Source organism: Lipotes vexillifer, unplaced genomic scaffold, assembly GCF_000442215.2.
Source record: "Lipotes vexillifer unplaced genomic scaffold, Lipotes_vexillifer_v1.1 scaffold489, whole genome shotgun sequence".
Classification (NCBI taxonomy): Eukaryota; Metazoa; Chordata; class Mammalia; order Artiodactyla; family Lipotidae; genus Lipotes; species Lipotes vexillifer.
Window position 1 is genome coordinate 1,086,458 of NW_006790533.1, and position 13,085 is coordinate 1,099,542.

Genomic DNA, 13,085 nt, shown 5'->3' on the forward strand with positions numbered 1-13,085 from the left:
TCAAATCCCAAGTTTACGATAATTAAAGGTGCAGCTGTCATTAAGTTGGTTTCTTGGAGCTCATAACTTGTATAAGCCCAGATGAACATGGTAACACTCCTGCTTCAGGAAGATCTTTTATATTGTGAATATCCATATGTTCCTCAGGTTAAAATTCTAGGGTTCCTGGGAAATTCTAGGGGCCTAGATTCAGTGGCTGAATGGACTAAGTCTCCATTCGGGCAAGCAGTGCAGTAGCAGAGAAAGCAAGTTCCAGGGTTCCAGTAAAGGATGCTCTTGGCAGCCAAGCACCACCTACCCCCACCCTGTGCGGCTTTGTACCAATAGAGGTGCTTTGCTCCTGCCTGTCTCTCATGCTGAGGTTGGACAAAAAGAAGAAAACCCTGTGCTTGAGGTAATCATCACTTGCTGCTTGTCGTTTGTGAGTGATCGATAACAGCAGGCTTAAGTATTGTGGTAAGCATCGCTTTTGTGAAAGCAGTTTTCAACAACTTACAAATACTCTACTTCTGAGAATCAGCATGATATAGAAAAAGACTTATTTTAGAGCACATATTTAAAGTGACATCTTTTTATTTCATTTATTTCATCTTTCTGTTTTCTATGAATGGCCTTTCAGCTTTTCTTCTCTGTTCATTATGATGATTATTCTTTTGGAATTCTAATACAATATATTCCCCAGTTAAGATCTGTTGCTCTACTTGTACAGTCTAAGGATCACAAAACATTGAATTCTATATTTTAAATGTCTGCATAGCAGACACAAATGGTTGATATTTGAAAATGCTGAAATATCAATAACTGTATTTTATATTTTGTTGTTATATGTTCTATATTCTTTCATGATTTTTTTGTTAGAGTAACCCTTTTCAGTGTTTGAATAATTTCTATTGATTAAAGCAATCATTTTCCAACTCTTTATTTTTTATTTTTTGCGGTACACGGGCCTCTCCCATTGGGGAGCACAGGCTCCGGACGCGCAGGCTCAGTGGCCATGGCTCACGGGCCCAGCCGCTCCGCGGCATGTGGGATCTTCCCGGACCAGGGCACGAACCCATGTCCCCTGCATCAGCAGGCGGTCTCTCAACCACTGCGTCACCAGGGAAGCCCACTCTTTATATTTGGGATAATTTATCTAGCAGAATAAAATTTGCCTTAATTATAAGAAAGTAATTTATTTTGTGATTTAGAGCCCAAAAACTTTAAAAAAAAAAAAAAAAAAAAGAACTGACGGTGAAGTGATAAGCACTGCCCCCTATTATTAGAGAGCAATTTTATCCTGAATAAAGGTGCAGAATAATGCTGGTGAGCTCTTCCTGAAACTTTTCAGTAACTTCAACATAGGAAGTAACTTTCTTAAATATCATCATAGAACTCGGTCAGTCAGGGTGAATTAACCCCCAGAAGAGGCCAGTGAAGTTTTTGTGAACATCAGATTTTTCAAAGATGCAATTACTTCACCCTTCCTGTCCCTCATATAAAAGAGGAAAGAAGTAAAGATTTTCTTAGTGGAAATAGGAAAAAGTATCCAACTACCCTCCTGTTAGCTTATGCTGCTTAAGTAGAATACAGTGAATAGCTCAGAGAGACTTCCATACAATTTGGAAATAAACATAAAACAAATGAGTATAATAAAAAGAAAACCATGGGAAAAATTAAATGATTATGAGTCTCTCCTGTTTTTAAATTGTCAGCCTTGATTAATTCCACAAATTCTACCCACTGAGCATATTTCCCTCAAAGAAACCACTTGCTTTTTTTGATTGTGTGTGTGTGTGTGTGTATGTGTGTGTGTGTGTGTTTAAACAAATATAAGTTTTACTATTATCCAGATTATATAATAAAATTCACCTGCCAATGGGTAGACTGAAGATTTTTTTATTAACTTGTTATATACCACTTATCAGTCTAGATTTCAAAAAGAAAATCTTATCAATTGAAAACACAATTTAGAGTTTTAAAATTTCTTTTTATATTTCAGTTGCTACAGTTGCTACTAGAAAGCATTAGTTTAGTTTAATCCACAATTTACTCAGAGGGATGACTCCCTGGAGAGACATGAAACCACTTAATCAACTGCTATCTGTTAGCTGGAGATTCTCACCACACAGGATTCTCCCTAGCTATATGCATAGCTAAGAATAAAATAATATTAATAGACAATTTGGTAACTCTTTACAGACATATACTTACATGTCTTAAATTTCCAGAATTACATTTATAAATAGTCTGGTCACAAATACCAAGTTCCAATGTGACTAAAATTTTATTTTAGTTCTTATAACGTAAGAACTTAAATTTTATTTAGTTCTTATGACCTAAGCATTTAGGAATTAAATACTAAATAACAATTGTTGGATTACATGGCAGAATATAAGACATATAAGATAAGTTATAACTTTCACAATGCAGTTTTTTATAGAACATTGTTCCCATGTTTTATTTACCTACATGCTAGAACCCAGGAAAAAATTATTCCCATACCCACCAACAGTGTTACATGCTTGCACTCAGCACAAGCTGCTATGGATTTTCTAATACAAACATTGAGCTTTACTTATTTAAACATATGCCTGTTGTAACTAGTGGATTTTTTCATATATATGTATTTGGAAATATAACAAGCATTTTGCATAATGGTGACATTAATGAGCACCCTAATGGAAGAACCATACCTATTTTACATAATTCACAATAACTTTCATTTATTGAGCACATACACTAATATAGTCACAATATTAGAACTTTATACATTTTCTGTCAAGCCATACACAACTTTGAGAAATAGGTATTACTAACTTCATTTTGAATAAGAGTACGTTCTCTAAGTCTACATAGTATTTAAGTAGCAGAGATAGGATTCCACTTGGGATGTCTGATTCCAAACCTCATCCTATAATTCACTCATTTATGCATTATACCCTTAACTATCTATGGACAAAATGTTATTTGCAAGCTTAGAAAAAATGATCTATTTTTTAAAATATCAATATTTTTGCCAGAAATTATGCTTATATGAAACTACATCATTTTCCAAAGAATTTGAATTTCAGGAATCCTATTACACCATCCATTTTCAGCCACACAAAAAATATATTCAGTATTTTTGCACCATGAAATTGCAAGGACTATAAAAGGACTACACTGATTAGCATTTATTTTGGTCTGAGACGTTTTCTGTTCCATCTGGCCCTAATATATTTAAAAAGAGCTTTACTTTTAAAATATTTCCACTTAAAATATTTTCCTAAATTACAGTAATTGAAAAGTAATCGACAAGATACATGTAAATATAGGAACAGAAATGTATATATATCTGAATAAGTGATAGGAAATACGTGGCACTCAAACTTTTAAGCACACATGGCAGACATTACTAATTGATCAGGACAGTTTTTCACAACAAACCTAGATATGCCCCAGGAGTCCTTCTCAACACAATATTTCAGGCACTTTAAATTTTTTGATTTTTTTAGTGTTAAGATTAATTTATTTTCGCATTCATTTATGGGGATTTTATCAGGCACTGATCTAGTATCTGATGTGAAACAGTGCGCGCGCGCACACACACACACACACACACACAGAGGAATAGAGTAGCCTGTCTTATATTTGACCAGGAGCAAGAACAGTCCAGCAGAGTTCAGAGTGGTTGCAAGATCCCTGTTTTAAGAGCACAAATGTTGTGATCAAGAAACAAAGGTGAGGTAGTTGTAGCTGGAATGGAGTAAAAAGGGATAAATGTGGCTGTTATATAGAAAATTGACTGTAGGGAGACAAAAGATGGAAGCTGATTCGTCCATTAAGGTGATGTCTATGATAATTAAGGCAAATAACAAGTACTTAAACCATGTGATGATGCATGTGGTGAATAATCGTCCAGTTTGGGATTTATTTTTAAGGTGGGTAGGCAAGTCTTCATTATCAAAGTGAAATTGAAAGCCTTGGTTTTAAATGAAGTTACCTAGGGAGGGAGTATAGATTGTGGAGATGAGCGGTCCAAGGGAGAGGTCAAGTGTTAAATGTTACAGATTATAAAGCTGGAGGAGAAATCAACAAAAAAGACTGAGGGAGCAGTTAGTCAAGTAAGAGGAGAGCTAAGAGAAAGAAGTGGCCCGGAACCCAGTTGAGGCATGTTTTCTAGAGGGTAGATGTCAATTCTGTCAAACACTGCTTAAAAATTGAGAAGGTGAAGACTGACCAACAGGTGAGGCGCAAATGAGCAGGTCATTGGTGATTTTAATAAAAGCTGAGTTAATGGATTAATGGTGATAAAAGTTTATTGGGTTGTGTTGAAAAGAGTCAAAAGAGAGGAAATAGAAACAGGAAGAAGACCACTATAAAATATTTTTCTATTATGGTGAAGGTAGCAATTAGCTGGGATGGAATATGTGTTTTAAGTTATGTGCCATTCTTGATAATCAATAGTAGCTTAAGGGTCCATCATGTATTCATTTTCAATATTGCATGTATTTATAAGCATTATTTTCAGTGCTCAGTACCAAATCCTTTACATTACAATCCTGTATTATTATCTGCACCCTTGTTTTTGAAAATGATTAGCTTTAGTGTTCTTTAATAACTTTTAACAGAGTCATAATTGGGTACCTAGGGATAATACAGTTTGGTTTTCTTTCACATCCTTTCTTTAACTGATATTTTGATCATACATCTATCATATATTTTGAACCAGTAGAAAACATTAGGTTTCATATTATTCACTAGAAACCCCAAATTTGGAACCTGCGCCCAAGTTTGTAGCCATGAAATTCTTCTCTATGTTGCCCATTGTAGTGAAACAATTCAGTATTTTTATAAAAGATTTTTACCTTACAGGAAAGACAAGCAACAGTGAAAAAGGAAAAGGGTGGTTCCCAGCAGCCAAATAAAGTGATTGACAAGAACAAAATGCAAAGAGCCAACTCCGTTACTGTGGATGGACAAGGCCTACAGGTATGATTTTTTTTAATCCAAATGTTTGTAGCTTTCTTATTTGTTACTTCCATGCTCTTAGAAGGGCATATGTCCAGCTATCAACACGTTTATTTAATGTGCAAATTTGTTCAGTTGACAATTTCAGAAACATTTTTATTAATTTATCAAGATGTCAGTTTTATAGTTGATTGACAGAGTGACATTCTGATTGAATTAATCATTTATGATGTTATCTCCATTTAAACTCAACTTGGTAAGAGATCTTTTGTCAATCTGAATTTTTGGCAAATTATTACTAAATATACACCTTTATTATATACATATGCATTATTTATTTCTAAGTATACGTTCTCTGCACATATTATTATATCTATTTGGAAGTGATTTTGACTCACAAAATGTCTTCAGAAAATAATAAAATGAACTCTACTTGTGTGGAATTTTTTTCTAAATCAATAATAAAAATAAAGAATCTGGGCTTCCCTGGTGGCACAGTGGTTAAGAATCCACCTGCCAATGCAGGGGATATGGGTTCGAGCCCTGGTCCGGGAATATCCCACATGCCTTGGAGCAACTAAACCCATGTGCCACAACTACTGGGCCTGTGCTCTAGAGCCCGCGAGCCACAACTAGTGAGCCCGAGTGCCACAACTACTGAAGTCCACACACCTAGAGCCCATGCTCCACAACAAAGAGTAGTCCCTGCTCACCACAGCTGGAGAAAGCCCGCGCGCAGCAACGAAGACCCAACACAGCCATAAATAAATTAATTTTTAAAAAAAGAAAGTTTATTTTTAAAAATCTATTATAATTTATCCATATCTTCCAATATTTTAAGTTGAAATTGAAACTCCATGTATATTTCTAGTTTAAATTAACACAGGTAGCTCAAAATCATGCTTTGAGTACTTTAAAAACCTCTAAATTACCCCTAGGGTCTCTGACATCAAAAGTAACATTTCTTTCCATCTGTATTTTAAGACATCCTACAGATTGAATCTATTGTAATTTTTTGCCTCTGTTTCTCAGTCAAACATGAACACAATCAAAGAATTTGGCTTAATCTATGGATTAAGTTCTTTTGTTTTGTTTTCCTACCTATACGTTTCTCTCTTCCAAATTTTAATTCCCTTCCTTAAGAATAGGCTTCAAGTTTCATGTTCTCCAAGAAAATTTACCAACCTCTTACTGCACAAAGATATATTATGTCACATAGTTGTGTTCAATATACATGATTTTATGTCTTTTTTTCATTTATTATTTTATCTGTGATTCTGTGGATTATTATGTCTTTTATATTTCTTAATTTACAAGCATAGTTGAGAGCACACAGTAGTTGCCTAAATGCTTGCTTCTTCATTGTTTTGAATATCTCATTGAAAATTTAATAATTATTGCTTAAATATTGATAACCAGTTTACTGCTTTGTTTTGACATAATAAAACACATTGAGAGTAGAATATTGTTCATGAATTATTAAACTCAAATGTAAAAAGAGGAAATTGGGAACAATAAATTTTTTTACATTGGTTAGAGAGTATAGAAGTTAATTATCGAAAGAGAAAATCAGCGTCCACACCTTTTGAAAGGCATACTTGGGTGTTAAGTGATCTCATTGAAAGCCCCAAATATGAAATCTATTCATAGTTTTGATAGCAAAAGCTTTTAGTTTGTTAAGTGATCCTGTGAAATTTTTAGTGGAAAATAATCAACATTTGTAGTTTTAGTAAGTCAGTTGACAATATCGATGTTTAAATATTTAGTCGCTCTGGGTTCCTGCAATGAAAATGACAAAAGGGAAACCTAATTTTTACATTCAAGTATATTTTACATATGGCTAGGCACATACTTCTCAACATGGAAGGGAAACACGCATCATTTGTTAAACAGTATATGCTAGGCATTGTGATGATATTTTATGTGTATTAAGTGACACCTCTCAATGAACATATGAGATAATTATGAATTCTTAACTCTCCAACATATGATAAATATTATTATTACCACTTTAAAAATGAGCACATTGATGTTCTGAAGTCAAATTATTCCTAGGGCCTCACAGTTAGTGAGGTGTGAATGAGGACCATGTGACTCAGAGTTTGTGTGTTTTACTCCTAAAATCCCTGTCTCCTTGGTTAACAACTTTTAAAAGGTCCAGAAATGCTATATTTCTGACCACCTTGCTCTTCCATGTACTATTACATTATTGCAAAGTTTGAAATAAAAAGCATGAATGCACTAGAATTATAACTGCTTTAGTCTCAGTTTCCTAAGATTTGTATAGTTACATCTGACTTTACTCAGACATCAGAACCAAAATTAAATGGTGCATTCAGAGTGTTCTAAAGACTTTAAACTAACATAGCAATATAAGTTGTGTTTTCTTTTTTATTCAAAAAGGATCCAAAATTTTCAATCTTATTACAACTAAATTAGTCACATCAAAAACAATAGGTGATTAACTTTCTCTGTGGATGTGTTTCATTTCTCTAACCAGATAGTAACTTTTCATAGCTTTCTTTGACATATAAAAGTGTCAGGTAAAGTTGTCAGTTAGCAAAGGGAAGACATCAGCCCTTATAAAACAGCAGTAAGTAAATACTGTAATCATGATCATTAAAATTTTTTTACTTTAAAAAAAATTGGTATATAATCACATGCAGTGGTCTGTTTCACCTCAGCAGAATGGACAAAAATATGATGCACATAGGTATTCACATAATTTGGGAGAAAATATTTAAAAGGTAAGAGAATAAAATTATTGGATAGCCATTTCATACAAAATGGAAAAGTAAGTAATTTTTGTTGTGGTAATCAATTTTAAAATAATAAAATGCTTATTCTTTATCATAAAAGGTAAAAAGATCTTACAGAAGATTAATTTTTTCTGCAAGTTTTAAAAATTATATATATCATAAAAAAGCATTGAGTTGCAGCCCAGGTTTGCATATAACTCAGTGACAGAAGAGATCTACACTACTTAAAGACTATTAATCATAGTTAAGCACATTCATCTTACTTCTTTCCAGCTAACCAGCATAATGATCAGGATTATTATTTCTAATTAGAGGAAGTAATAGATCATGTATAACCTTAGGATGAGTCTCATTAATTAACCCCAGTCCTAGGGGACTTCAAATAGAGGTGGTTAGGTACTCCGTCTTTGTCATCACTCATACCATAGGTTTACACTTAATACATATGATCAAATGTCATTGAAACTACAGTTCCTTAACGTGGCAATAGATGTGAAAATACAGATGATTATCCACATGTGAACAAATAAGTAAAAAAACAGAACTGTTGTTTAAACTGTATTAAGCCGACGTTACCTTGTTCCTAATTATTCTTTGAAAAAAGTTTCCAAGCATAAGCATCACTTGCAAACCAAAATGTCTAGTTTGTAATACTCGTAGCAAAAGATATAAAGGGGAACTTTTATACTGAAATATCTAAAACTGAACTAGTGTTTTCCCCACCACAACTGCTTTTCTCTATCCCTACTGTCTTTATTATTTGTAATATCTCATCCTTATATTTCCTAATACTGTAAACATACATATATGCACTATACAGAAATGTATAGAGTGTGTATAAAATTAACTCCTTTTCTTTGATGATATGTGTGTGTATGCCCACTTGGAGTCCTCAGGCCTGTTGATTCTTATAATCAGCTCTTCACTGTCATTTTAACTCCCTCTCTAAGTCCAGAATTACTATTCTATCCTTTGAGTATATAACAACCTCTAAAATGAGTCCATTTCTCCATCCATATAATGTGCTAGGTTATAAATGGAATGAAAAAAATGGAACTGAGTAAGATAAGATGTGTCAGGGCTGAGAGTTGGAGTTGTCTATAATTTTAAGTCAGATAGTGGGATTAGGCCTCATTAAGAAGTGAAGAGTAGGGACATCGCCAAGAACTTTGGCCCATGGAACTGAAATGATGAAGTTGCCATTGACTGAGATGGAAAAGGATCTGGATGAATAAAGTTTGGAGCGAAATTTCTGATGCTGTTAGATATCCAAATGGAAATGTCGAGCAGGCAGACAGATATGTGAATCTAGAATTCAGGGGTGAGGATGGTTATGAATTTGGGAGTGAAAGGCGTATTGATGGCACTAAGGGAGAGCATATCTGTAGAAAGGAATGGTTGAACTGGGATCCCAAACCAGTCTGGCCCTAAAGTCCTATTCTTCAATGTTTACTCTATATGATTGAAACTGCCCCTTTATGTTAGTAAATACAATCTCACGTGATTAGCTCTATTCTTTATAGAGGAGAATCCATTCTGTGTGCTCTTGCAGTGTCCTTCACACCTAATTTATAACCCTTCTGCAAGATTTCAGGTACCACACATGCTGTAAAATATTCCTGAACACTTTCTCCCACCGTCAGTATTTTCTTTGTTATACTGTATTACCCTATCCCGATGGGTGTTTTTTGTTTTTTTTTTGTTTTTTTTTTGTTTTTGCGGTACGCGGGCCTCTCACTGTTGTGGCCTCTCCCATTGCGGGGCACAGGCTCCGGACGCGCAGGCTCAGCGGCCATGGCTCACGGGCCTAGCCACTCCATGGCATGTGGGATCTTCCCGGACCGGGGCATGAACCTGTATCCCCTGCATTGGCAGGCGGACTCTCAAGCACTGCACCACCAGGGAAGCCCCCGATGTTTTTTTAAAAAACTGTTTTGAGAAGCCCAGGACTCTGTAGAGATGCCTCAAGCACAAGAGTGGGGTGATGGGAAGCTGAGAACAGGTTCAGGGTTCTTTCACACTTCAGACATAGTAATTTGCTTTTCATCTGTTTTATATACTGTTCCACTTGAAATTACTTCAAGTGCTATAAAAATATTTACTTCCAAGATCAAATAGTTTTAGGCTAACAGAATTTTTAAAATACTTGTGTTTTTGTCTAACTGCTTCCCATCCCACTAAAATCTATAACAAAATGCATATGACATTTTAGGATGACAGTACATCACTTTCCAAAATAACTGAGTTTTATATCTTATTTCAGAATTATTGTATGAAAGTAAAAAACCAAAATTTGTCCTGTTAAAGACTATATTAGATATAGTTCAAAAGAGAATTAGTGAACTTCAATATAAAATTGATACATTAGTGCTATCTAATCCTTAGATCCCATTCAGGTTTCACCAGTTGTCTCAATAATGGCTTTTATAACAAAAGAAGCTAGTCCAGAATCGTGTTAAGTTCTCTATTTTGGTGGTCGTGCTATGTTTACATAAGAGAATGTCCTCATATGTAGACAATCCTAAAACTCAGGGTTCTTTTACTAAGGATGAAGAGAAATACGAGAATTAAGTGACAAATTGCAGTCTCGGCCACTAAGATGCTGCTTCTTATTTCAGGACTATTAGTGAACACAGAAGTTGTTTATTTTTAACTTGTAGATTTGAAAATGGCTATGCAGTACTGTAGGTCTTTGGCTCTCAAATCTAAAAAACGCTGCCTTTGGTCTCCTGGCACCTAAAGTTACTCTGCTAGATTGACCTTCTTTTTATAGTACCAAAGTTTAGCAGAATTTAAAAGCTTTTTGAATGAGCATTGAAAAAGATGCCAATTTGCCTGAAACCTTGACATTTCTTGCATAAATACCACCATTAAATGATCCCCTAAAACCAGAGTTTTAGTGGGTTTGATATTGAATCACATACTACTCCTTAAATGGAGGTTACATTATGTCAGGTGTTTTAATCTGTTAGAATCATTGTCAAAGGGGCAGTGTTCCACAGTCCCTGATAACTTACAAATAAATATCTAAAGTTTCCAATTTTTAATTTTTATACAGTCTTATGTTACAAGCATAATTTATGTTAAGGGGATATGTGAGGAAAAGTTGGCTAATTTGATTTTATTATTTCCTGTACTTCCATTTGGGGTTCTTGACTTTTATCACTTGTAGAGTATCACTGTTATCCTAAATTCTTTATCTAGATTCTCTCCTATTTTTCTAATCCATTTGATCTAATTATCCATCTACTCACCCCTAAAAATGACATCTAGGTTTTTATATTTTCAGGTCCTCTACAGACTATAATATAGTCTACCGGGATCTTTATTTGTTTGTAATAGTGTTTCCTCAGAACACAATTTTCTGTAGCATGGTACTGTCCTTTATTTGATAAATCATAATTATGCCTTTAAACATTTCAATTAATAAATATTTCTGAAAGCTATTCCAAAATATATTTTCAAATGAGTATGAAAATTTGCCCAAATGAACTTAATGTAATCTCATGTAATGGTAAGCTGAATATTGAATTTTGGGACGATCATCCTAATTAGTATTTGGATTCAGATGTTATGTTTTGCTAAAATATTTTATTTACTTTGAGAATCTCCCCTCTCTTTAAAAATAAGGAATAAGGGCTTCCCTGGTGGCGCAGTGCTTGAGAGTCCGCCTGCCGATGCAGGAGACGCGGGTTCGTGCCCCGTTTCGGGAAGATCCCACATGCCGCGGAGCGGCTGGGCCCGTGAGCCATGGCCACTGAGCCTGCGCGTCCGGAGCCTGTGCTCCGCAAATGGGAGAGGCCACGACAGTGAGAGGCCCGCATAACGCAAGAAAAAAAAAAAAAAAAAAAAGGAATAACAATTCAAATTAAATGCAAAAATCAACTAAAATCCACATTTGTTAGTCTTACTTTTTGCATGTGAAAACTTTAGGAGTTCTATCTGATTTTGTAATAAAATGAGAAGTAAAGGAAACTGAATACTAGTAGTCAGAGGTGTGTTTTGTGTTTCTTTTAATGGGGGGAGGGGGGAGGGGGAAGTCACATTGCAAGTTTATAGCACAGTGTCTTAAGCTAGTAGGTACTTTCTGTCCAGTAGCTGATTGAGCACATGGAGTTCAGGGGAGAAGAGCTGAGGAGTTATTACAGATCCAGCTTGTCCATCTCATCTCCCAACTGAATGAGAGACAAATCAGGAATAAAACCTATGTGTCCTCTTTACAAGAGGAAGTAAAACAGAGTCAGAAAGAATAGATTGTAATGGGAACAAGTTGGGTAAGAGTATAAGAATTGAGACTATTTTACTCAACCTTCTCATGTAGTGTGAAGATTTCAACAATTTCCCAGTGCCTGTACTCATTAGAAAAATGGCATTTCACAAGAATTGGAGGAAAATATGTTGGTAGGGTATTTTAACTTATATTGTTTAAACAAAAGGAAGAACCTGATATGGTAAAATGGTTGTTTTTAGTCTTCTCATTAAATATTTCAGGTACTTTCTAAGGGAAAAATACTAGAGCAATGAAGGACACTTTGACTCTACTTTCAAAAAGTAAATTGATCTAAAAGTTTTCAACTTATTATTTAGAGGACTGCATTGGTTGCATATTTTTGTTATTAAAATATTGTTTTATCAAACTATGTTTAGGTGGGAGTTACACAGGTATACAATGAATAGGAATACTCTTATTTAAAACAGCTTACCTCCTAACATTGAATTCAAGTAAAATACAAGTGTTCTCCTTTGCCACTCTATCAAAAACAGTTTCTGCCCCCAACCGATGAAGTGCTAGCACCTTACCTGCTTTATTTCTGGTGATACTTTTAACTACTAAATGTATATTTATTTGTTTGTTTCTCTTTTTTAAAAATATTTATTTATTTATTTTTTTGGCCGCGTCGGGTTTTAGTTGCAGCCTGTGGGATCTTCTCTGTAGCACGTGGGGTCTTTCCCTGCAGCACGGGCTTCTCTCTAGTTGTGGCGCATGGGCTTCCCCGCAGCATGTGGGATCATAGTTCCCTGACCAGGGGTTGAACCCGTGTCCCCTGCATTGGAAGGTGGATTCTTAACCACTGGACTACTAGGGAAGTCCCTATTTGTTTGTTTCTTGTCTGTTTCTCCACCAGAATATAAGCTCCACTAAGACAGGCACTTTTTTTGGTTAAATCGAGAATGTATAGTGATGAAAGCAGTACATGGCATATAGGGACACAGTCAATTTAATAAGATTCCTGTTTAGCAAATAGACTGGATTAACTGGCATCTCTTCTCAAGCAGGAAAAGAAAGCATGGAGGAAACATTGTATAGATGGAGACTCTGACCGAAAGTGGCCTCGAACCATCTTATTTAGATTCTATTTTTTTTTTTTTTTTTTTTTTTTTTTTTTTTTTTTT

At 34.9% G+C, this 13,085-nt stretch overlaps 1 protein-coding gene across 1 annotated transcript in view; it reads left to right on the forward strand.

Annotated features, from left to right (window-relative positions):
* The window catches only part of DGKB (diacylglycerol kinase beta), a 254,154-nt gene that overhangs the window by 204,820 nt on the left and 36,249 nt on the right, over positions 1–13,085 (forward strand). The window contains exon 14 of the mRNA XM_007463785.1: positions 4,837–4,953. Coding sequence (XP_007463847.1) covers positions 4,837–4,953 — 117 coding nt within the window. The remainder of the gene's footprint in view (positions 1–4,836; positions 4,954–13,085) is intronic.